This window comes from Diorhabda carinulata, chromosome 7 (assembly GCF_026250575.1).
Source record: "Diorhabda carinulata isolate Delta chromosome 7, icDioCari1.1, whole genome shotgun sequence".
Lineage (NCBI taxonomy): Eukaryota > Metazoa > Arthropoda > Insecta > Coleoptera > Chrysomelidae > Diorhabda > Diorhabda carinulata.
The window spans coordinates 18,927,261-18,954,327 of record NC_079466.1 but is presented as its reverse complement, the minus strand read 5'-3'; the positions used below and the strand labels follow the sequence as shown (position 1 = coordinate 18,954,327).

The following is a 27,067-nucleotide window of genomic DNA, read 5'->3' as shown; positions in this document are numbered from 1 at the left end:
GATTTCAACAGATTCAAAGATCGAAATTTCATCCTCACTTCAAAAATATTTCCTCCTATCTGACATTGCTAACTTAATGTTCGATATTTTTAATGGTGGACGTACCCAAAACGTGTTGTCATACCAGTGCTATTAAAGTTGTTTACAGATACTTGGAAAACTCATCTTGGTCGAAAAATAGAATTAAAAAGCGAACATTTTCGTGCGATGATTTTCTATGACTTTCGACGTGGGTTGAGCAAACAGCAGTGTGTCCATGAACTCTCTTCGACTTCTGGTGATGAAGCATTATCTGAAGCCACCGTGTTACACTGGTTTTATGAATGCACTTCGTCCAATCGTGGTTGCACTTCACTACAGGATGAGTTTCGTGAGGGTTGTCAAAAATCGGCTGTTGTGCTAGAAAACATCGATGCTGTACGTAAATTGATATTGCATGATCGTCATGTGACATTTTACTGTCAAAAAGGTAAGTTCACGTGGATAACGCATAATTTGACAATCGCTCAAAAATAGCCCGTGTCGATTGGTGCAAAGAAATGCTGAAAAAATTTAATTGCGGTGCTTCAAAAGATGACTAAAAGATCGTGATAGGCGACGAATCATGGATCTATGCATATGAACCCGAAACTAATATCAATCGACTTTATGGGTCTTTCTCTAAAAAATCAGAAAATTCAATCGAAGCAGACGAATCATTCTCCAAACAAAAACGTTTTTGAACGGTCAAAATGGATCATCTGCAGTACAGTCCTTGTTTGGCACCCAATGATTTCTTTTTGTTTCCGCAGTTCAAAAATAAATTGCTAGTTGAACATTTTTCTATAACTGAAGAAGCGGTTGATGCGTTCAAATCACATGTTTTGGAAGAGAATATTTTGAAAATCAATAAAGCCATATACAATTATAAATATATGTTTGTATCTGTCTACCTCAAAACTTGAAAACCTCGTATGAAGTTCAATTTTGTGATGAACGAAACACTCTGATTTTATCTTTGTCAATATTGAGATTATAAATTGCGAAGGAACATGCATACATTTGCTCAATATGTGACTAATAAATCATTAATATATTCGTTAGTGTATTCGAAGAGGTGGACCATTATGATGTATTTTACAATTACACTACCAGTCTCATAAATAGAAGATTTATTACACTGCAGTAATGCAGTTGCTTTTACATGAATGAAGAGATCACGTTGGCGCGACTCAAGTTAAAATTTGATGCTTTTAACTTAGTCTTAAAAAAACTGATTATTTCGTGAACTGCATTTAGATACAGTTTATAACTATGCGTCAATTTTGAAAATGATCGACTATTAACACTCCTGTCAAAGTATTGTTTTATATTATATTATATTGTATTATAAAACGATTACCGGCCAATTTTGATGTTACATTTAAGGTACCCATCCAAAATTTTGTTGATAAATATCATCTTCGAACCACTTTAGTCTATATAAAAATATGTACACGATCTAATTGGACACTCTGTAACGTATACATTTTTTAATTCCAATCACACTTAAAAAAGAGTTGTTTGAAGTTCATGGTTAATTCATCCTCATTCCAATTTAATACTAAACACTACTAAAAGAAATCCATTACGAGTTTTGGACTTTTTTCACTTTTCTTTAACTAAGTATACATCCTCTGCAATTATTCCGTGAAATTTGAAAACCGGCTAATGCTACGTGAAGGTTACAAATTTCAATGACCTATAGTATAAAACGTGTAGATATAACTTTAGTTTGGGTTTAGTTCGTTTTGGAATTGCCTGCGTTGAATAAAATGCAGAAGTGCCTCACACGGTGCTTTCTATTATTTTTTCTATCATTAACATGTTCGAGCTCAGATCCAGTAGTTATTCAAACTTTAAAAAATGGGGAACAATACGAAGGCCATAATAATTTTGGAGTTTCAACTAATCAAGGTAAATTGAAATTTTCTTTTATGTGTAGATATTTATTATTTCCTAACTGAAGCATGCAAATACAAGGCGTTTGCTGGATAGATGCGAACCTGTCAAGAAGTACTAAGTTCAATGGATAATGATGTTTTGTGATTATTTTTATAAACAGAATATAGTGAAATTGTTTGTCCAAAGTGAGGGCTGACATCATCCGACATATGAAATCGGGTTCTATCATGAGTTAAACATAATATTTTTCGTATAATCTGCATTAAAAATTAAAATTTCAATATCTGAAGTCCATTAGAACTAACCAATAGCGATATTGATATTTTTTGAGAAAATTCATATATATAATCTCAAAAATTAGCGCTTTATTGATTATTACACTCTTTTTTTTTCTCAGTTTAATAAATTCTATTCCTTTCGATGGAATAATTTTGGAATTTTTACTTAACCTACTATTTTTCTCTTCAAGAAAACTTGCGAAGAACAATATATGTGATTGAGACAAATAACAAATTTTTCCCGAGCGTATATGTTTCAAATGAGGCGACGTATGTCATTTTCTCATGTGTCGAACACTATACTCTTTCTATGGATGCGTTTTTTTAGGTGTTCAATACGAGGTTCGGGATTAAAATGCATAATAAATGTCACGTTAACTCGTTTTAATAATTAAATTGAAATTGTAGTTGCCACTTGCATTTGAACAATTTTGGAAAGTAATTAGGTAAGTATTATTGTATCCAGGTTCTAGTGGCATTTTACTACAATTTCTGATAGTTTTATTTTATTAGCCAGAGATTGATCGATATGATCTTGGAAAACCGTGGTTTGTATTTAGTTTCCGAATTCAATAGTTGCAAAAATTTTGCTTCATATTTTGCATTCTCTGTATGTGACCCAATCACTCTATTCTTTTGGATCTTGTTATTTTGCTTAGTTCTGCTTCTCCAAATAGATTCCTTATCTCATTATTTGTTCTCCTAATGCATAAATCTTCCTCCTTTTTACCGCTTAGTATCCTTCTAAGTATTTTTCTTTTCCACATATCTAACTTCTCTTCCTCCGTAGCTCACTGTTGTTCTTATTATTGTTTTGTATAATTCTTGTTCTTTATAATCACCCCAAGATATACATAATATACATAACTTTCAACTTGTTTTAAGATCATTGCCTTTTCTTCGTTCAGTTGTATTGACAAACTTTTCATTGCTCTTTTCTTTCTGGTGTTGTCGTAGATTCACTGTCTCTGCCATTTCTATGAAAGCTCTGTAGGTTTTCTTAAGTTCGTTTTCTTATGTTTAAAGGATTACTAAATCGTCTGCGTATGACAGTAGTTGCGTTGTTCTTATTTTTAGCGTCCCTGTTCTGTTAAAACCGATTTCACGTACTATCCATTCTAATACTATATTGAACAGCGTAGTGGATAAAGGATCTCCCTGTTTTAGTCATGTGTTGGTATGGAAACATTTTGATATTTTTTGATTTGCCTCTACTTTCGAGTGTCATTTCCGTTAGACTTATGAGCTTTTTTGGAATACCAAAATCGTTCATAATGCTGAACAAATGGTTTCTGTTCACAGTATCGTAAGCTTTTTGGAAATCTATGAAAACTGAGTAAATTGGCAGATCTTGATCTTATTCATACCCCATTCTTTGCGTTTGTCTCAGAGTGAAAATGTGGTCTGTGAATTCCAGATCCAAAGCCGCATTGGTAGTCTCCGAACAAGTTTTCTCCATTTACTCTCAAACTTTTATCTATGGCCATAGTCAAAATTGTTCTCTAGTAGTGCTGTACTTCTGTAGTTTTTGCATTCATTATTGGATTTTCCACGTTTCTGGTATTGCCTCTTGTTCCCATATACTGCTTATTAAATGATATATTTTCATCTTTAGTGCAGTTCCACCATACTTGATTAATTCTGGCTCTATTTCGTCCTCTCTCGTGGGCTTGCCGTTTTTTATCCTCTTAGCCCTGTTTGGCATACTTCTTTTAAATTTGGTAGAATTCTCCTGTGATTATGAAATTCCCAGGAACTTTGGTTTTAGTATCACGTTTATCATGCTCGTCTAATTCCAAATATTCCAAATTCCATAAATATTTTATAAACATCCTTTTATCATCAAATACTTTTCATCAGATGAATCCTTAATAAATTATTGAATTCACGTTTTTGATACTTTTAGAACATATTGCCGGAGCCATTAAAGTATTGAATTACATTTTTTTCAGGATATGATTTTATCTTAACTTGCAGTCTCAGTCAAAAAAGTTGTCGATTTCATGTCCTGATGTATTTGGTAGTAAATTATGACAACCATCAAATGTTTCTTGAATAATATCTGGAGGTGTATTTTTAAACTCTAAATCTCCGTATTCCATTATAATCAATATTCAACAAATCTGTTTTAGTATAAAAAATCATAATAAAAGTATTTCCGTTTGGAAAATTGGTAGCAATAATTATGTGCAGCTATTTGGTCGTGTTGGAAATAACGTTAAATTGATTTCGTGAACTAAGTAGATATTGCGTGCTAATCATCAACGCACGCTTCGCCACAGCCGTTTTGAACGTACGGAAGGGATGGAATAAGTAGTGTTGCAGCTTGATCCTCGAAATAAGTCAATAATACTTGATGAATCTCCTTTCTAATTGCCAAAGTCGTGAAGAATCGGATTATTTTATTTTTAAGTTCAATTGTTCAAGTGCTTTATCAATGAAATATTGTTCACTTTCAATTATTTATTATTTAGTTTATTCGAGAAAATATAATATTTGTCGGTTTAGTTAGATAAGAAAAGTAAAGGTTTGAAATAAATGTTAATGATCGAAAGTAAGGTTGCAACTACTTTGTGTTTGCAGAAAATCATCGATTTCTACCCTAAGAATAAAAGTGCTTGGGTTCTGTCGTTAGTAGAATATTGACTAGTTTCGGTAGAGTCAACAAGTATTAAAAATCGTATTTCAAAGCAAGGTGTATGGAAAATAGTTACAAGCAACATTTATTCGTTAAGGAACAGCAGTAAATTGTTGAATTTTGAACAAATATTTTGTCCTTCGGACTACATATCACACAAGTGAGGTGTTGCTGGAATTACTGTACAATTAAACAGTTCTAACCATTAAGATTCAAAGTGGCCGACAAAAGTATATTAACACAATGAGCGCGGAAAGTGACATTTAACACACGGGTGGGAAATAATTTGACTGTGTTAATCACTTTTTAATCAATGATTAATTTTTTTTTCTTTCCTCCATTTTATGAAATATTCTCGCTAAAAAATTTGAAATAGTATTTTGAGCTTCTTCAGCGATATTTGGCACTAGAAGCAATAGATATTAGGTATTTACCTACTTATTTTAGTTTTGGAATTGCCAAACAATACAAAAGGAGAGAATTAAACGTCAAATACATTTGACAATTGATTTATTATCGAGAGACCAATTGCGCGTAATCTACAGTCAATCGCATGTGAGTTGTCGAATACCTACACAATGTCGTGCGTTATATTCATTCGTGTGCGTTAGGAATTAACGCCGCACAGTGGTGCCAGAGCGGAAAAAATTCGATTTTGGAAAGCACTGATTTCAATTATCTACTATGTTTTTCTCATAAGCTACTAGATATAGGAACAGCACAATTCTTCTCCCTGTTTCGAGGTTATTCCCAATAATTAACGCGCATTGGAATAATGGAAATTTGACAAAATTACTCACTACTTTAAATGAGTGATAAATAATTGTGAAAGAGGCAGAAAAAAAAACAAATTAACATCACTCAAATCGGCAACAAAAAAAATGAGCGCTTTACAACGTTATAAGTTACAAATCTAGTTTTTTTCGAGATGTGGAAGGTCACTTGTCAAACTAGACGTGTGAAAGTAAAACATAGAACAAAAACAAAAAAATTGGAGTACTATTTTGTTTGTTCCACTACTTTGTTGCTAATGTTGTCTAGTCATGAGTTTGAGATAATATTGAATTTTTACAATTTCAAAAGATATAAGTGCAGATTGTTAATCTAAGACAATTTTGTAAACTATAAGTTTTTCCGTCGAGTGCAAATATGTGTAAATTCCGGACAATAGACACATGAGAACTGGCTACATACAGTTGTCAATGTCACTCCCGATACCTGTAATATCAGCCCTTGTGCTTTGTTTTGTTTTGAATTGGAATGGAAGGTCATTGGGAATAATTGCAATCATAATGAATAATCAACGCGTGATTCTTGTGTTTCGCCACAAAGTAATGAATACAATGGCTCAGGTGGCGGAGTCAACAATGACAATTTCACTTTACCATTAAGGCAGCATAATCCAGGGGTTTCTTCGGAAAACTTTAATGCACCACAATACTCGCAAACTACGTCCGTTTGCCCAATGAAAACGCTAGGATGCAAGCTGTAATCATTGCTGCAATCGTATTGAAACGCTGCTCGATTCAAATCAGCACTTGATAAATATCTTGTTCTGCGTCGCAAATTATCTATTTGTTGACCTCTGTTGTTCGCTCGACGATTCTGCATTGCCAACCGAGCTGTTTCACGGGCTGCTTCACTTTGCTCTCGTGATTGAGAAGCACGAAGTCGAGCCATACTATCGCGGCGCTGTTCTCGTGCAATTTCTTGTTCTTCTTCAGTCCTTTCATTTGCAGTATTTCGTATTCTTCTTGCATCACGGCTTTGTCGGGAAAGATTCGATCGTCTTGGTCGCGGCATTATTAATTAAATTTCACTTCACCAAAAAACTCAAATTTTCAACCATACCTAGTTTTATAGTTCACTTCACTTTTTACGAATGGGCAATGGCGCTATCATTACATTATAATTGTTAATTATTTATTTAATAGAAATAGTTTTATTATTGATTTCTTACAAATATCAAATTGTCATCCATACGTCATTACATATCTGTCATTATACGTCAATTACATAGCTGTCATTTGCGTTTTGTTATTCCAAGTCTGATTCTTTTTTGTTATACCACGTTTTATAGTGACTGACGTTTCATGTCAAGTCACACGGGAATGCTGTCGAACGGGATAAAAAGTATCCTATGTCCTTCTCCTGGCTCTAAACTACCTCCCTGCCAATTTTCAGCTAAATCGGTTCAGCCGTTCTTGAGTTATAAGTGGAGTAACTAACACGACTTTCTTTTATATATATAGAAGATAAATCAGTGATGTAGCTAAGCAACTGTTAATATAATTGGAAATCGTTGGTTTCTTTTCCTATTGAACAACTTTTGACTTGGCCCGCGGGCCGTAGTTTTCCCATCCCTGAGATAGACGAATGGAAAGTGTATAGGATTAATTGTTGACTAGTGATAACTAACCCAAGTGATTGTTAGTCGACTTTGATATTTTTCTGAGTCTTCTAACGATCATTATTCGCTAAATAAGTCAATATCATATTTGTTGGTTGTATTGAGCATTTAAGTAGTTTTTGATTTCGATTTTGTGTAGCTTTAAAACAAAGAAATAATATTTTTATCCACATTAACACATACAACTATATTGTCTGGGTGGCAAATGGAGGGACATCAAGAATATTAGTTTTAAATAATTGGCCCCTGTTGAATATATCGTTATTTGTTCAATATATATCAGATAAATATGGTGCTTGTGTGATAATTTCTGAGCTTTTGGATCGAAACTTCCTGCAACGATGGCCTTGTGCATTATGGTGGCGACCCAAAAATCATTGAAAATGGTGCGATTTAAAGTACTCAATATCCAATTCTCTTGTACGATAATTTTCAGCGGTCATTTCTTCCACTTGAGCTATGTTAAGTACAATTGAAGATATTAATAGCCGAAAAAAAGACAAAACTACTAATTGCTTTTAGAAACAATTAACCACACAAACATGCACGTGGTATTGATAAACCAGATTTATCATATACATTTTTCCATTTATAATATGGATTAGAAAATTTTTTTAACTATTGTAATAACCACATAACCCTTGATAGAAATGTATAAAATTGAGTACTGTTAACATTGTAAAGAGGGAGATGCAGTGCAAACTTCGAGTAAGTAGAGATAATTTATTATAATAGCGACAAAAAGAATTTTCCACAATTTCTATGGGATAATAAAATGATTTACGATATCTACTCCATAGTTTAATCCTATTGAGGGAAATAAACCAGACTAATCTCTGATACAAATTTGAATATTCGCGATTTTTTGAAAATGTATTTTCAGATACTTACAAATAATATTAAATATATTTTTATTAAAAATAGTTACTCATACTGCTCTAATAAGATCAGATATTATTAAATCTTCCGTATTGTTTAAGTAAATCAAAAATGTAATTAATTTCTTGAGTGTCAGTTTCTTCACAATTGATATGGGATAAGACATTATCTTTTCTACGATCATTGAATAATTATTAACATGGACGCATAAAATAAATATTAGGCTATTTTCTCAAGCAAAAAACAAATTTATTACCAATACCAGAAATGATAATACTATAGACAAAGAGATTATTAAAGGTAGAAGAAGTTTTTACTGTTAATGAAAGAAAAAACTATTTTTATTTACTCCAATGAATGTAACCTATCTATTAACGAATTATTAAAGCATCTACCCGTACACTGACCTTTACTTAGCTCACTGAGATCTAGAAATAAGAGAAGAAAAAGATTGTGAAATGTAAGTGATAGTATGCAGAAAAAAATATTCAAATTAACGTAGCTAGGAATTATAAAAGCGTCAACAATTACTATGACTATTACTTAGCTGCATTTAAGATGAAAAAAAAAAATAAGAAGAGAAAGATTGTGAAGTGAAAGTGGTAAAAGTAGACGCATTTCAAGAAGAAAGGAAGAAATATTTAAGTTATCCAGAAGAAATTTTTAATTCAAATGGAAGAAGATGGATAACTGTGTATAGATATACAACAAAAACAAATAATGTAGCAGCATAACACAATATATACAATAAGAAAGCAGCTTTATCAAACTGGATAAGGACAGGGACAGATTGAATATTTATGAAAAAGAAAAATGAATGGATGGAGTCGTTGACTAACGAAATAAAAAGAATAAGTAATAAATAATAATAGGTAAGGAGAAATTGATCACCCATTAGACTAAATTATATATGGATGGAGAAACATCATCACAGTAAAAAAAATGGGAACACCAAATAGTTTAAAAGAATATGAGTATAGGAAAATAGTATGATCAAGAGAAAAGATTACAGAATAGCATGGAGTGATGAAATTATTTCGAAATTGTAAAAGTGAGAAGAACCAAAGCCTCCAATAGATTCTACAAGTGGTTGGTACCTAACATATGGGAACAGGAATATATATCGAAAGGAATGATGAAAGAGATTACAGTCTCAATAAGAATCAGAAGTATCTACTACTACTACTACTACTAATAATAATAATAATAATAATAATAATAATAATAATAATGATAATGTATATATTAATGAACTTAAATGTTTATATATAATATATGTAATTATTTGTGAGAATTTTATCACTGATGGAATGAATGTTCTTCACCAATTGATATCTTTCTATCCATCACAATACAATATAAATTGCATTTTTTTTAAATTCTTAGAACTGGGAAACGAAAAGAATCTTCAATACACTGACAATAATACTGATTGAGAAAAATTTGGAAGCCTTTAATTAAAATAAAAATGATGTAAGGTAATAAGCTCAAAAACTTAAATTTATTGAATTTTCTTAGTGGGGTCAAGAAATCAAATCAATTCGTTGTATATTGTGGTTACTTTAATTAATCAATTTCAGTCAATTAAAATAACTGAATAAACAATAGATTCCATCAACTCGATCTGTACCGGTACATTGTTATGTGAAATCGTGAAATTTGTATGTGCAATTGTGAATTCCTTTCAGAAGACAATGAATTTATTTAAATTTATTTAGTTGCCTTGTTATCAGACTGTTAATAAAACCGGTTGCTTTTATTTATTAGTTTTCATAAACAGTATTTAATTATACTAAATTTTTATAATTGGATATGGATTTATTTTTCTTCAATATATCTTCCACTTTTGCATACATTTGAACCAATTGTTGAAGCGTTTTTCCATTCCGATTGAGTTATCTCCAAAACATGTGATTTGAACGCATCAACCCAGGTGAAGAAAAACGTTGACCTCGCAATCTATTATTGATTTGCGGAAATAGAGGAAATCATTGGCTGCCAAACAAGGACTGTACGGCGGATCACCCATCAATTCGATTATTTGACTGTTCAAAACTGTTTGTCTGTTTTTGTTTGAATTGATGTGTGAGAGCTCGTACTGTCGTGATGGACAATGATTCGTCTTCTGCGATTGGTTTCTCTGATTTTTTCAATCACTTTTGGCAAACAAATGCTGGTGTGCCATTCAGAATTGACCGTTGCTCCAATTCTATAGCCAAAATTTGGTTAATTTGTTTCACGAATCTTCTAATGTATTTTCACCCAGATTTGGAACCGTTTTGTGCATTTTTTTCATTGAGGGTTATTGAGGTTCTTTTTTATTTTCGGAAATTGCTTTTAGCTTATTCCTTTTATTTTTAAATAAAGTCTCCAAATACTATAAATTTGTTCTCATTATGTATATGAATAAATTAAGAGAAGAGAAGAATGAAACGAAGAGTTTGAAAAAATAAAAAGGTGCAAGGAACGCCTCGTAAAAGTAGAGCAAATAAAAGGAAAAAAAGAGGAAAAAATGGAGAAACTTAAAAACTCGAGAGCAAAATAAATAGAGACTAATAAGCAATAAATTGGACTAGAAGAAGAGTATGTCGAAACAAAAAAGGAAAATTTTGTTTTTGTAAAATAAAATAGAAACCATAAAAGAAGAAAAAATAAAAAGGAATTTAGTAATACTTAGTCCACAAATGGGTGTGCTATGGAAAGTTTTATTAAAAGAGAAGTTAAAGTAGGATGAGGTGTGTGTAATTGAATATTCTAATGGTAAAGTAAAGATACTAAAAAACAAAAGTAATTTAAGAAACATTGAAGAAAAGTTTATATTAAAAAGGATCTCACAAAAAATGAGCTACAAGTACAAAGTAACTAAAAGAAAACAGCCAGAGAATGGAAATCTATAGAAGTGGGATGAGCAGCAACAAACTTTGATAGAAGCAATAGAAAAGAGAGCGGTCTGAAGGAAACAAACAAAGATATAAACAAAACCGGAATAAATAAAGTCAACAAAAGAATAACTGTAAAAAGTAATGTTTGGATTACGAGATCATACAATTATTTAGTAGTGGAATAGAAAATAGAAGAAGGCTTTACGATACATAATTTTATCATTTATAGCTTTTTCGTTCTTACGAATATGAACCATTTCTAAAAATTCCCTTTTTCGTGTGTTAGATTCCGTTTCAAGAATTTTTGAATCTTTATAATTGAATTTATGTTTTTTTTTGATATTTCATGGTTGGTTAATGAAGTTTTTTTTATCGTATTGTATGACTTCTTAGTCTATTTTCTAAATACTGAGATGTTTGCCCTATGTAGACAGCGTCACAATTAGTACAAGGCACTTGATATATAATATTACTTCTTCTGTTTTTTGGTGTTTTAGATTTTAATTTAGTGAAATATTTGGATAATGGTATTATGTCCTTTATGACTTACACTAATATCATTTATTGAAATAATTCGATAATTGTTGGGAAAGTCCTTGTACATATGGCAAGGAAACATGTTTTATGTTTTGATGTTTCGTTTCTGTTTTGATTTTTAATTGATTGTAGTATCTGTTTATTCTTTTCTTAAATATGTTATTTATCATTATTTCCGGATAATTATTTTTTTCAATGCAATTTTTGCTTTTTGAATAGCTAAGCATCTAAATTCAGAATCTAATAGTTGGATAGATCTATCAGCCAAACTTATTATCACTGATCTTTTTTGTGACATAGGATGACACGAATTGAAGTTCAAATATCTCGAGGACAAAGTTGGTTTCGTATACAATTCGGTTCTTCGTCGTATTACTTTTAACACCTTTACTATTTAACACTCAATTTATCGGAAAAAAAAATAAAAGTTATGGTGTTTATTTTATTTTTCTGCAAATATTGGTTTTGGAAAAAAAATAAAGAAGAAAAAATATCCGTAATTAGTTCTTTGCGAGTGCACGGAAATTACAGTTTCCAGCATTACTGAAAAAAAAAATAAAAACTTGATTTCAGTCACCACATTTTGTGGGTGATATCTCAGAAAGGAGTGGGCTGAAGAAATTTTGTTATAGGAATGACCCATTTTAATACTCGGTATGTACACACATACATGAAAATGAATTAATAATCCATAAAACATTCAAAAATTGTGAAAAAATATTCGTGAACTACCAAGTGCGTTAGTTAGTGAGTGATTGATAGCTGTCATGTCACTTGTGCGATTTCATATTCAACTCCCCTATAAGCTCAGGGTTGTCAGTAACCCTCCGAACCATTTCTAATAACACTCAAACAATAGTATAAAATGAAATTTTCGCCACTGTTCGATTCGTGCCAAACTCGTCTCTATATCTAAAACTGTAATGTTGGAGCATTTGGCAAACTCAATCCGAGGTAAAAATATCCCAATACGTTCAAAACTCTAAATATTTTCAGTACCAACGTATGATCCAAAATTCATAATAATAAGAACAAATAGAACAACAAAGAGGAACTCGAAGACCTATATGGAAAGGATTATTCTGGCTGTGAGTGAAAACAAGTTTTGAACAGCGAAAGATGTAACAGAAGTAGAGAAACCAACACCATATAAACAATTATGATAATATATGGAACACGTGGCATACAACATACAGAGTAAGAGGTGAACAGAAGATCAGCTTGAGGACCTAGAAAAAATAATTAAAAGCGAAGGTAGAAGCAAAGAAAAATCATACTCCCTTGAAATCGCCATAATCTTCTCATAAATTACCTGTAATATTGACAATAGTGGCATGTATGCGAAGTGATAATTGACTTGTGTCAAGTTTATCTAGATATTCTCCATTCACGAATTTATGATACCATAGTCTTCATAACATTTCTTGAAGCTTTTTTGACTCACTTCACGACAAGGATGTCAAGTTTCACCTTTTTAATTGTTTATATCGAAACTTAATGTCTGTAGAATATATCTTATGTTTAATATAATAACTTAATTATGTCTAGCGGTGAATTAACCTATTCTACTTAAAGAATATCTGTTGGTCTCAGTTATTCTCTTTATTTATGTCTTTCTGAAGAAAATATTCTAAATGCACTTTGATACTTTTTTATGTCGCAAAGTACCGTGTAAAAGGTGATAAACCTATAAAACTGTTACATAACAATATAATTGTTCAGTTAGTATTTACTACTTTTACCGTGAAATGGTGGTACGACCTTTACTTATCGATGAATTAAGCTATACACAATCAATTCAAACGACCTTTCTATATAACAACAATAATCAGGGCCGTGAAGCTCTGGTAGCATTTAACAATTTTATGCCTAGAGGCCTTTTCGGGATGTTGACTAACTAACAATTTCAAGAACCGATGGGAAACCCAATATATAATTTATATATCTACAGGGTATATGATATATGATGAAAAAAAAAAAAAAAATCGGGAATTAGTAGACGACCTTAAAATAAAGCTGTGACTTGGGAAAAATTTTCTCTTTTCTGAGTTATAGGCCTTTAAAGTTGCAAAATAAGAAATTATAATTAAATATATTTTCTAAATTATACATTCGAACATTAAGAATTTTTTATGAGTGATTACGTATGTCCATGTAGTGTGTTTGATGGAATAAATAATTTTACACCACTATATGGAGGCCAGGGGCGACTCATGCCTAATAGTTAACAATCCATAACTTTTACAGGGACAGCCTGTGCAATCTAAAGATGTAAAAAATTTATTTTTAATACCTGTATATGTTTCTAAATCGTCTCGTTTTCATGATTTTAGGTTACTTCTGATTTAAAATAGTTTTTTTAGAAATTCTTTAAACGCAGATAGAAATATTTTGATGAAGAGCGCAACAGGTCGAAACGTAGAATTTTTTTCTGTCTATAAAAACTAATTTGAAATTAGAAGGGGCCTAAAATCATAAAATCAAGACGACTTAGAAACATAAACATTTGAAAACATTTTTGATATGTTTATGTTTCTAAATGTTCTTGGTTTTAGATCTCTTCTGTTTCAAAATTAGTTTTTTTATTAATCTTTTTAAAAAAAGATAAAAATTTACGTTTCGACTAGTTTTAATTCTTCATCAAAATATGATATTGACTCTGACAATTTGCGTATGTATATTAATCAGTAGATCACCTTTATCATGAATATCAAAATAAGAATAAAATCAAAATAGAACTTCTAATAAAAAAAAATAATTATTCCTTAGTCCTTACATATCAAATATGTAGCAATTAAATTATTTGTAGTTTCATTAGAATTTACAAAATACAATTATTTAGGTCTTTTTTAAAAAAACCACAATTATTATATTATAAACTAATAATTAGTATATAAGTCCATAGAAAAATGAAACCAGTGTGTAGCTTTCCCGGAAGTAAAAATTATTATTACAATAGAACTCGTTTACACAGTAAGTCACTTTTCAGAAAATATACCCTAAAATTATTGCGAAATGCGGGAAAAGATCTTATCGATTTGATTTCAATTGGCAAGTGAATGTGCATTTTTTTGCATTGTAACATATTGAGCCCTTAACTAATTCTGAACGTGGAGTAGGTAGGTAAAGGTCGTGTTCCCGGTTCCTAAGTGGATATCCGTGCAAGATCTTTTTGAAATTGGAGAAGTGTGCTTACGGATTAGACAAACGGATGCAGAGATGAATGAGGAAGAAAGATTCAACATTTTTGATCGCTCAAATTGAGTCGCATCACACGTACCCCAGAAGGGAAGGGCATATCGAAGATTAGACAAAAGGGATTAATAAATTGTTAATGTAACTGTAACTTCAGTTCTTTGGAAACTGATATCAGCGCAAAACAGAAAGAACTTATTTTTTTAAATAAGGCGGCAATATGTAATTCCCATTTCAAGGAATTGTCCACAACAACCCTAAGAATTTTACAGATTCAACGACGTCAATGGTGGTGTTATTGAATAAAAAAGATTTTAGATGATGAAACTTTAGTTTTAGGAACGTTGAGATTAGAATCGCACCATAATTTAAGGGTGATTAAGTCACTAGATATGGTGCTATGAAGTGTCGTGAGATCAGAGTTGCTCCAAGAGAAACAAGTATCGTCTGCAAAAAGACATTTTTTACCTCTAATGTCTAGATAGATGATGTCGTTTATAAACAGAAAAAACAAAATAGTGCCTAATACTGAATCAAATATCATGATCAACACAAGAAAAATCATCATAAAAAGTGATCACTGTTCAGGCTGGAGCAGAGATTATTTAGGAAGGAGAATATTTGTTAATTAGAAACCTAAATTGTTGGGTAGTAAGTATTTAATATTTAAACAGAAATGATAAAAGCCTCTCTATGACCAAGTGCCATTTTGGAACGAAACGTTGATTAAAGTAGTCAGGTGATTTAATATGTAAAGGGGAAAACTCCCCTCCAGATGAGTAATTATTGAGGTTATCAGGAGAATTAGAGATTATGCTCGATGAAGAAGCCTTATTTCTAAGATAATTCACCATGGACCATGTTTCTTTTGAAACATTACTAGAATTGGCGAGTCTCCTATTATAACAAATATCCTAGGCAGCTTTTGATGTCTTTTTTTCTTTTCTATATAATTTCACGTAATTTCACGAGAATTTCCTTAGTTGCCATAAAGATCGCATGTTCTTTGCAGATATACGTAAACCTTTAGTGGACCAGGGTTTATTTTGATTATTTTCAATACGCCTCAGGGGGAAAGAAGTGAATGTCAGACTAGTTAGTGTTTTTATGAATTTATAAAAGTCCACATCACCACAGATCATAATACATTCAGTTGTTTGACAACGGTGCTTGAAGTTTTGGAAATTTTTCTCCGAAAAAATACGGCATAATTTGCAAGAAGCATTTATAGTACTGGATTTAATCGAAAATTTTGTTAATAATGCTTCATGATCGGAGAGACCTAAATTAAAGACAGTACAGAGGGTGGATTCTGAATCATACGATGACACGACATAGTCTATAGCATTAAAGCTGGTTTGGTTTGGGGAAATCCACAAGTTTTGTTATATACGTAATCATACCAAACGAAGCAAAAATTGAAATTCTTCACCAGCACACACACTGGAATAATCAAAATTAAGAAAGCCACATAGAATTAATTTTTTTTTTAGAGGTAAGGACCCCAGTAAGGTCAAACAATATAGAGGTCATTTGTCTTTTGGTAGACGATAGAAAATTCGAATACTTTCTCAGATATTAAATCAGTGAACTTTGTTATTTGTTTGTGGACATGATCATAGTACCTCCATGAGATAAATTATTTCTATTGAATCTGGCTATACTGGTGGCTGTATAGTACTGGCTGATTAATATTTAACAAATGTTCAGAGATGGCAGCAATTTCTGGAAAATGAAGCTCCTCTAGTGAAGGGTACAGTTCATCTGTTTTGTGTCTTAGGGATTGAATATTAATAAAAAACAGGCCGAGCATGCTATTGTTCAGATTTTCAGAGGGTGCTTGCTGATAGCGGCATTTTAACTGAAAATTTTACCTGGAAAGCCACTGAAATAATATTTGACATGACTTTGAATTTGAATTTTTTGAAGCTGTAGAAGTTTCTCCATTGAAAAGAAAGACGTAAAGGCTGAAAGATCTGTTTCAACTTCGGCTGAACCAATACCACACGTGGTGTGAAAGCTATATTATAACTTACACAAGTAATCGCTAGATAGTCCCTCTGATGCTAGCGTTAGTTTGATGCTGGTATTCGTGCGCCATTCAAGGGATGGTTGGTCGTGGAGATAGGCGAGGAGTAGCGTAAGTGTTTTAAAGACTGTGGGATCCCTCAACCTTGCCAATTCTTAGCGTCCATTTACCACACTGTAATCTTGCGATAACCGCACTATAGGTGGAGTCATCGTATCCATATGTAAGAAATCATCTCTTTTAGCTTTCTTTCCATAATTATAACAGACCTTTCTATCTCCTGGAACTCACAAGCAGCTGTAGTCTCTCTGTCAGAAACTATTTTAACAGTTTTGTTCTCCTTAAATAAGTTTCCTGGTGTAAAGCTAGATTCTTTCTTCACATTATCCATTCCAATATGTTAACTGGTAGACACAGTACATGGATTTTGTGGCGTTAGGTTTAATTTTTTTAGAGGTGAGCTGGCAGTGTCTATTTTGGTACCAGTGGGCCACATACTTATATCCTTGAGCTGTTTCTAGTAAATTTTTTTTTGTATATAAATTTTGAAGTCGGAGTCCAAACAGTCCCCATTTTTCAGCATTTGGAAGCATCGTTTAAAGTTACTTGTTCTCAGTTTTTTACACGTGGTATGCAAGCTGATTTGCTGTAAATGGAGGTGAAATATTGGACACTATCAAGTAGTTCCAATCCCCTTTTGTAGGGTTTATAAGAGATGGGACGGAATAATTCCTGGTTCTAAATTCAGACATTCTCTAGAAATATTCAATAAACCAAAAAATAAATATCATTGTTGTTATTCAAGTGAATTGAATTCATTTGTGTTTATATTTTGCAATACATCAGTATACATCAAAATTTCTTCGCTTAGGCAATATAATGGAGAAAAATATTTAAGAGTAAGTACAGTAAATTTTTATTAAAATCAGTCGTTATAAAGTGATATATTCATTTAAAAATATAATTTCATTGATTAAGAATATTCTGTATATAAGTGAAAAAAAAAACATGTCGAAATAATATCTGTTCGAAACCATAATTTCTAATTTTGTGGAAAGCATTATTGTTCGCACATACAGGAGGAAAAAAATTCATTGGAACAATGTCCTCCACGGTAACCAAGCTTTTGGCAAAAGCTTGGACAATTTAATTTTATTGTTATAGTAGGCATAATACAGGGTCCCACATTTACTTCAGCTTGAACTTCATTATGAGGAAACGAAACAATCACCAAAAATGTAATACACACTAATAACAACACTGTTTGACGGCCTCTCAACATCATTACTGCGAATATGTATTGTTGACCGTAATTATGTTTTTTCAGTACTGAACACCAACTTGGACTGTGTAAATGTTATATATTTGTAATAAACGATGTTGTATTTATGGAACAATTAATTTTAAATATGAAATTAATTACTATATAAATGGTACGTAGGCACTGGAAACAAACAAATAACACTGAAATTATCATTAATATGAGCATTTTTCCTAATAATTAAATAATTGGAATTATTCAAACTATTTAAAACAAATTAAACAAGGGAAATGGGTGATCATTTCAAACCAACGATATGATTTTAATTATGATTTATCCGAAAAATCAATCATCATTATTACTCCATGGCAATCCCAAAAACCGAAGCAAGAACTTTTCCAGCAGATTTTTGGACACGAAACTTCTTAGGTCTTGGAGAACAAGAGTATCGTCATTCCATCGATTGTTGCTTTGTTTCTGGATCGTAGAAATGTACCCAAGTCTCATCCATAGTAACAATTCGGTTTAAGAAGTCTACAGATCGAACGCGATGCTTCTTCTACCCTTGCAAGCTTTTGTTCAACATTCAAACATTTGGGGATCCATTTTGCAGCAATTTTTCTCATGTCCAAATTGACGTGAACTATATCATGAATGGGAAGGGCCCATATGAGCATTGAATACGTTTCTGTGCTGTTGTTGTTAGTAAAAGGTTATAATTTAAGACCAATTGTCTCAACTCACATAGTACTGATTTATTATATTTGCTAAGAAATAAATTATAGATAGTCCTCTTTTACTGTAGTTCGAATACTCATCCTTGGTTTTCTTCATTAGGCCAATGTATTACAACAAATTTTTTTCAATAAATCATTTTATGGGTTTCTCACTGATAACTTTCCATATTCAAGTTTATCATTAGTTAATATTTTCTAAGTAAACATTTTCTATAATATCAGGATGACTGATATCGTTGAACCAAAAAATTGCTGGACATTTTTATTCAGCTCAGATCATATCGTTGAATATTGCTGTATATTTGCTATACATTGCCAATATCTTTTATTTTGGAACAGCAATAATAATTTGGGAAACTATTTCCTTGTTTTCAATTGCTTAGTTGAATATAAGACTGTCATATCATCTCCTTTGGTAGTAGCTGAAAAGTTTCAGTCTTTCAAATTATGCGAATTGAATTAGGTACTCACCATTGTGACAAACATCCTACCAAATAATGCAGTTAAGAGGTGCTGTGATTTGTTTGACGCTAATTTCAGGTATGATATATTAATAAAGAGACATTATTGCCAGGTGTAAATTGTTGTCATAACATGCGCAGAAAGTCAATATGAAAGTATGCCTCAACAGCTAAATTTTGAATAATTTTTTGGTGTGGGGTGACAGTTTAAATCAATTTCAAATTAAATAATACTATCTGAGTTCTGTGTTATTTTCAAATATTAAAAACCAATGGATAAATTTCTTATATTGTCTATCACCTTTGATAGTATTAGAATCTGATATATGAGTATGATTTTTCAGGTATTGCCAACTTTGAGGGTGACGCAGGATTCAACAAACTTAATGAAAAAAATTTAGTAAATTCTATGTCAAATGTCCGGTACGGCGAGCAGAACAATAACAAGAATGACCACTTGAGTGCTAATAATTTCAATACAGGAAATTTTTTTAACAAAGGTGGTACGGCAGATAATAGTTTCGAGGATAAAAAAGTTCATCAAAAAGGCCATCAACGTAATGGATTCCATAATAGCTATCACAAAGACGAGGTCGGGAGCAATTCCAGTTTTTATGATAGTGGTAGTGATGAAGGTGGTCAGCACATTCGAAAAAGCGATTCAGGTGAGAATAATTAATTGTAAACGTATAGAAAACTAAGAATTAAACTAGTTTTTAAAAGCGTGAACAAAGCTTCCCAACGTTTAACAGCTTCAATCTTCATCTGTCGTCAGCCAATCGCTTTCATTTTTTTTTTAATTTCTTTCTTCTTTTAATACATATTTGGTCTGCCGTTCCATCTTTACTCCCATTCTGCTTATATGTATTCGAATAATAAAAGTTGTTTATCAGAAAATATGCGGTGGAAGGCAATAAAAAATTGTTTAAAGTTAAACAAGAAAATGTATTATTTGATTGTACGTTGTAAAATGAAACACAAAACGTAAATGATTTCTCATTTTTCCTCCACAGCGACATCTGTAGTACGAGAAACCAATAACTTTGTTGGAAATCTTCGTAGATATAGGCATAAAAGTTCTCTGTTTCTCAAGTTTATTTCCCAATCAGTTTTTTGTAAACGTCACCGTTTTTTATTAGTTTCTACTAACCTTTCCTGTGGTTTTTCAGGTACCTTATCAAAATTGATGAAATTATTCATCTAGTTATATATACAACTTCCTATCTCAACTAGATCATTCTCCAGAATGTCCTTAACGAATTAAGCACAAGTACGTGGTTCTTACTTTCCAGAGATATAATAATTTCTGTTTTTTTACTCTTACAAATTTCTTGGAGCTCCACAGTAAAAGTTTAAAATAGTCTTTAATATGAATTTCACATGAATAGTGAAGATATCAAATTCAAGATTGAGTTTAAGCTTTCTAAATGCAAATATAAAAGGAGTAATTTAAATAAAGCTACGATTCCAAAAAACTTAGTCATGTCTAAAAATACGTTTTACCTTTTCCATGTAGCATTTCCAAAAAACTTTGGGACTGGGAATTAAAACGTACTTTGATGCGTGTATTTACGTATTTACGATGATTTCGAGCAAAGTTATTAAGTTTGTTTTTCCGTAATGCAGCAATATCGCAATGACGGGAAAATCAGAAAGCGATCTTACATTCTGGCTTTCAACCGCTTTTTTGAGAAAACGACTAATTGTACGCAAAAAGGGTAGAAGGTCATTTTTGTAAGATTTTTTTCCGTATGAACAGTGTTTTTGATATTTGAAGTATAAGCTTTGTATTTAAAACTCTATTTTCCTTCACCTTTTACCAGCAGCTTTTATGATAAACATTTTTTCTCAAAATGTTGCCTGGATTTCCAAAATATTCTCCTACATATTTCAACTTCATTATCAGTTTTTTGTGTGAGTATCCAGGATAAGTAAATATAAAGTTTTGTTAGCCCGATTATCGTTCTGTACATTTTTAGTGCCATTATTATTAGTACCTCTAGGCAATCAAAACTATTCACTTTCTCGAAATTATACCTCCCTCTGCTCTGAAAGTAACATTTTACACTCAATTGCTGCTTGCTCCATCTCCAAATATTCTGTTTTCTCTCTATTCATTATGAGGGCAGATATATTCACTTTATTTTACAATTTACAAATTTGTTGAACATATAAACAGCGTTCTGAGTACTATAATAGATTTATAATGGTTATAGATTTATATAACGTTTTTTCTCTATAGTTATAGCAGGTGGTGTAATAGAGTGTTTTTGCATATGGCAGTGATTGTCAATTCTGATTTTTCAAATGTGACGGCTTCGCTCGCATCGAATCCATTAAATAAGTATCAGAAATCATTATAATAGAAAAGAACGAACTCTGTAGCTATATTAGAACCTGAGATATAGATCTTTGAATGTAGAAAAATTGCCAAAAACCTACAAAAATCCATAACTCCACATTGAATGTCCGCGCCTAGCCCCTCTCCAACTCAACCGATTTAAGTGTTCAAAAACTCAAAAGAAAGAAGGTGTTTCAGAGAGTGTTTTTAAACCAAAACGAAGTCTCTATCTTGAATAGAACCTGAGATATTGAGGATAGAACGTGTGTATGTGAAAAACTCCCATAAGTAATGTACAGGGGGAAATCGCATTTGAGTATAACTTGAGAATGGTGAAAATTAGATGAAATCCGATGGTTGATGGCTGATCTGTGCATCAATACCTTTCATTAAAAAAAAATTAAGCAAATCGGTTGGGTAGAACGCCTGAACGGACTCGGAGTGGAAATCATCAATTTTTTTAATATATAAGATGTAAACATATACAAACCACATGTCAATAAAACCTTGATATTCTTTCCACTTCTTTCGATGGTTTTATGTGATAATTTACGCTCCAGTCAGAGCTTTTGTTAGCTTTGGTTGCACTTTTTGCTTAAACTCTCTGCATGGGCTGGTGGTGATAAATTTTTCTAGCATTATCACATTGCCTTCTTTTATGACTGTAATATTGTATAGATTTACAATATATATTGTGTAATTTTTAAATTATTTTGACGTATTTCTAGTAATTTTAGCAAATGCGAAAACTGTGAACTTATTTTTCTGCTCAAATTTTTTATGAAGAATAAGTTTCCCTGCAAACATTCCAAAGAAATCAGGCAAGTGATAAATATCTCTACTTCGATTTTTCTTTCAAATTCGATTTTTCTCTTGTGAATATTCTACCACCAATAAAAAAATATCTTAAAATGTTATTAAGCAAGAGACCAGTGGAGATTTCATCGTTTCCCTCACATATCTGAGCAAATAACTAAGAATTCAAAGAATTGTCAAAATATTTTGAGAGAATTTTTGTTACTGAGTATCTTTTGTAAATCATGCAGTAAATAACCAGTATCTTGGGCAGTTGTCGCTTTACGTGAGCTATGAGTCCACGATAACGAGCAACCATAGCACTAGCAGTCTTCGTGTACTTTATAGGTACACGTTGCGTTCTACGTCCTAGAAAAGCCTATTCCCCTCTGATATCAAACTCTAACATATCCTAACAAGTCATTTAGACTTGCCTAACTGAAGTGAAAAACATTTGTAATCTTTTGAAATAAATTAGTAGATGTGTTTATCATTATAGAAGCTCCAACAAATTAGAAAACGCAAATGCAGTTTCAAGCAAAAGTTGAACTTCATCATGACTTATTTCGAGTTTTCCCGTTAGAGCAAGTTAAAGCAGGCCAGGAAAACTTGAACTCTTGAACTAATTGACTTCCACGTTTATAAACAAGTAGAGTTCTTATATGCACTTAGGCAAACTGCAGTTTATTGACACAGTTTCTTAAAAGTACCTGTGAAACCAATTCCAGCTCTGGGCTGGGGGAATCTCTGGTTCAAATAGTCGGATCAGTAAAAAAATTAACACCCACTCTTGATTCTATGAAGTTGTTTTTAACAAGTATCGCTTTCTTTTTGCAATATAGTCTATTCGTTTAGTGTGCCAACTGATTTCAATGAAAGCAATAAAAGAGGTTCATTTTCAAAAGTGATAATGTTGCCTGGAAAACGAGTATCAAGATAGTGGTAGGTAAGAAGATGAATAATTCCATTTATCAGTATGCTGTGTTTTGCTCAATCAAATCTCAGGAGCAGAGTATTAACATATTTCCAGATTTTAAAGTTTTGTGAAGGAAATGGCATAAGCCATAAGTGTTTATATACCAAGTTTGGCTATTAAATAACGAAACCGCGCGCCTAGATGGCGCCCTAGACGGGTGGGGTAAAAAACGAATGGTGCTTTGTGTATCTAGATATCTTGTCTATGCACGTCGTGTTGATGGTTTTTTTATGACATTAACGCATCGTGATCACTGCATGGGTTCCAAAGAGTCAGACTGTCAACCAAACTGTCGGTTTTGGCAACACTTCGAGAACGAGTTCATAAAAAACGGCTCGAGTTGTGGATGAACAACTCGTGGATTTTGCACTTGGGCAACGCACCTGCCTATAACGCGCTATCTGTGAAGCAGTATTTGGCTTCGTGCATTTTTTTTTGTTTCCGAAGATAAAATCTGTTTTGAAAGGGACCCGATTTGCGTCGATGGAAGCGGTAAAGCAAAAAACGGCGGAGGTTCTAAAGGCTCTCACCAAAGACAACTTCCAGCACTGCTTAGAATTTTTATAATAAAACCATTTTCGTAACCAGTCTTGTTATTTAATTGTCAGACATCGTTGTGAATTTTAATAATGCAGCTTCTACTTCACATGTAAAAAGTTGTGCTAAACGTGTGTGCAGTATCCTGCACGAGAATTCAACATGAACCATTCTCATTGCAATTTCAAAATGTGCCCATATGACAGGAATTAAAAACTACGGTTTAAAGCGTTCAAAACATCATCACATTTACTCTTACCAGTTAAAATTAAGTTTACTTAGGAAACAATAGTTAGCTTCCCGATATATTTTTAACGAGAATTTTTGATTACAAAATAATTAATCTTGTGGAAATATCTATGTCGCACTTAAACGTTATTTATAATTTTTTTCTGTGAATACCTGCATGGAATTTTTTTGAAATCACGTAACAATCACAGTTTCTTGTCTATACATTATAAGAAATGATAATTTTTTTAAAGGTTCTTATGGAAACGCCATGGAAGATAATAAGCATGGAAATCACCTTGATAGCTCTTATCATGCCAATCAAGGAGTGAACCAAGGTCAATACGACAATGCTCATATATATGACGCAGATAGGATGAATAATCAGAATTACAACAGAAATCATCAATTTGATGATCGAAGGATCTCTAATCAAGGTGCAAATTCATTTGGAGCAGGTGGAATTTACGATGAACAAAGATACGCGAGTCCTCCTTACCGTAGAGATCATTACGTAGGAGGGGATGGTTATTATGAAGGCTACGATAGAAGTTATCCAAAGAGGCGAATTACAATTTTTGAGGACCCTCGATACGATGAACATCCAAATCAAATGCGATATAATCATGATAGAATAGAATTAGATGTCCGACCGGCAAGGAGACATCCTGATTATTTTCATCGTAGACGACATGGATATTATTAGGATTCTATTTATTTATATACAGGTGCTCAGGAACTGAATGCCGATATTTCAAAAGCAAATAGAAGAAATCAAAATGTTAGAAGTTAGAATAATTTTTTGTCATACAACCCTTCGTTTAGGGATGAATGAATTGTGATTCGTACATTTATTGAGTAAGTGTTGTAAAATAATATCCATGACACCGAGAAATCCACAGCGACGCAGTAGTTATTATTCTGTAATTTCAATAGGAACATCTTTCATGTGTTTTCCTTTGTTGTCAGTACAAATGATTAGAAGAAATTCAAATTTTTAGATTTGTGTATGGAAGGGCACCTTCATTATATTCTTAAAAAAAAAACATCGTAAATGACCCTGATAATAATATAAAAAATGCTTTGCCGATTGAAAATACCTTAAATAGCATCAAAGCACAAAATGAAGTGATATTCAAAAAGCAAAAACTGCAATAATTATCTAGAAAAAATGATTAATAACATATTTGAGAAAAAAACAAACAGATACTACAATAAATTTAAAAACAAAATAGAAACCAAACATCAACACACAAAACATTTTTCCTTACCATATATACAAGGACTTTCCCAACAATTATCGAATTATTTCAATGAATGATATTAGTGTAAGTCATAAAGGAAATAATACCATTATCCAAATATTTCACTAAATTAAAATCTTATACACCAAGAAACAAAAGAAATAATATTATTTATCAAGTGCCTTGTACTAATTGTGACGCAGACTACGTAGGGCAAACATCTCAGTATTTAGAAAATAGACTAAGAGGTCATCAATACGATAAAAAAAATAGAGCTGCATTAACCAACCATGAAATATCAAAAACTCATAAATTCAATAATAAGGATTCAAAAATTTTTAAACCGGAATCTAATACACGAAAAAGGGAATTTTAGAAATGTAAATCTAAATAATTTAAGTAAAATTTAATTGATTACTGCTATATATTTGAGATGTAGGGACCAAGGAAAAATTAAGTTTTCTTATTAGAACAAATTTCTAAGTTGATTTTATCCTTATTTGGATATTAATGAAGGTGATCTTTAGATCAATAATCAAATAAGGAAATTGTCAATGTCAATATCATATTTTGATAAAGAATTCTTTTCCGAATTCTGTATCATAACATCACAATTAAACCTTATTCTTTTCATCGATTTGTATGCGCTGAAATTGATAGATTTAAAATGTCTCAAAAGAACTGAAAGTCGTCAGTTTTCCCGCTATAATCATAATTTAATTGTATCCTTCGTGATGGAAACAATACATTAATACATTTTTACCTTTTCTTTACTAGTTAGATTTTGACAGTTTATGTAGGCGCTCTTCCACACACATATGATCGAAAACTTTAGATTATATATGTATATATGTGACTCAGCAATTGAACTGAATTCTTTTTTATTAGCGATTGATTTATGATAACTTGAAGGAATCTACTATTCCAATAGTGTTATAAAGCTTATCTGTATTTGGCTTTGGATATATAAAAAGTGTTAATGCGAGCGCATTCAGTATCTAAATGATTTTTCAATGAAATACCTTCATAATTTGTGTTGAGCTGTGAGGTAAATAAATATTTATTTGATACGTTTTGTACTTATTATAAACATTTTAAACAGTTTAGTATTGAAATATACTTACACATCAAACTTATTTATAGAATGGACAGGTTACCATCTTCTTTAAGTTCTTTCCTCTTTTTAAGTCGTGTATATAACATGAGCTCCACCGGAGTTGGACTAAACAGCGCAAATGTAACAAATTCCCTTGGCTACAACAAATTCCTCCAGATCATGAGGTAGACATAAATAACTAAAATTGTCAAATCCTATTTTTAAATAAAACATAATCCCGAGCGGGATGCTGAAATGCGAGCGGCCGGTCGGTTGTGGGGCATTGGTTCAAATGCGGCGCATTATACTAGGCTGCTAGCATCCGAGCAGGCGCTCTATCTGACATATACGCGCGCACGCACTTTGATCAGAGTTATGACTAGTTTCTCTTCGGGTGAAATTGGTCTGAGGAATTTTGTATCTTGTTTAGAGATGTCGCTTTGGAAGTAGCCTAGAAGCTCTTTTGAAGAAGGAACTGACATTCTAAAGTAATTAAAAAATCTTGTTTCACTATTGCACAGTTCATCAAACGATGTAAAATGCAGGCTTTTAACACTGGGATGCTAGCATCTCGGATGCTAGCATCCTAGTATAATGGTAGCTTTACGTACCCTCTTGAT

The 27,067-nt window shown here is 32.0% G+C and overlaps 1 protein-coding gene across 1 annotated transcript; it reads left to right on the top strand.

Moving 5' to 3' along the window:
• The first annotated feature begins 1,755 nt into the window (after window positions 1-1,755).
• LOC130896360 (uncharacterized protein DDB_G0283357-like) lies at window positions 1,756-26,419 on the top strand. The gene is made up of 3 exons (XM_057804384.1): window positions 1,756-1,935; window positions 19,575-19,895; window positions 24,362-26,419. The coding sequence occupies exons 1-3, from the start codon at window positions 1,794-1,796 to the stop codon at window positions 24,811-24,813; spliced, it is 915 nt and encodes a 304-aa protein (XP_057660367.1). The 5' UTR covers window positions 1,756-1,793; the 3' UTR covers window positions 24,814-26,419.
• Window positions 26,420-27,067: the final 648 nt, after the last annotated feature.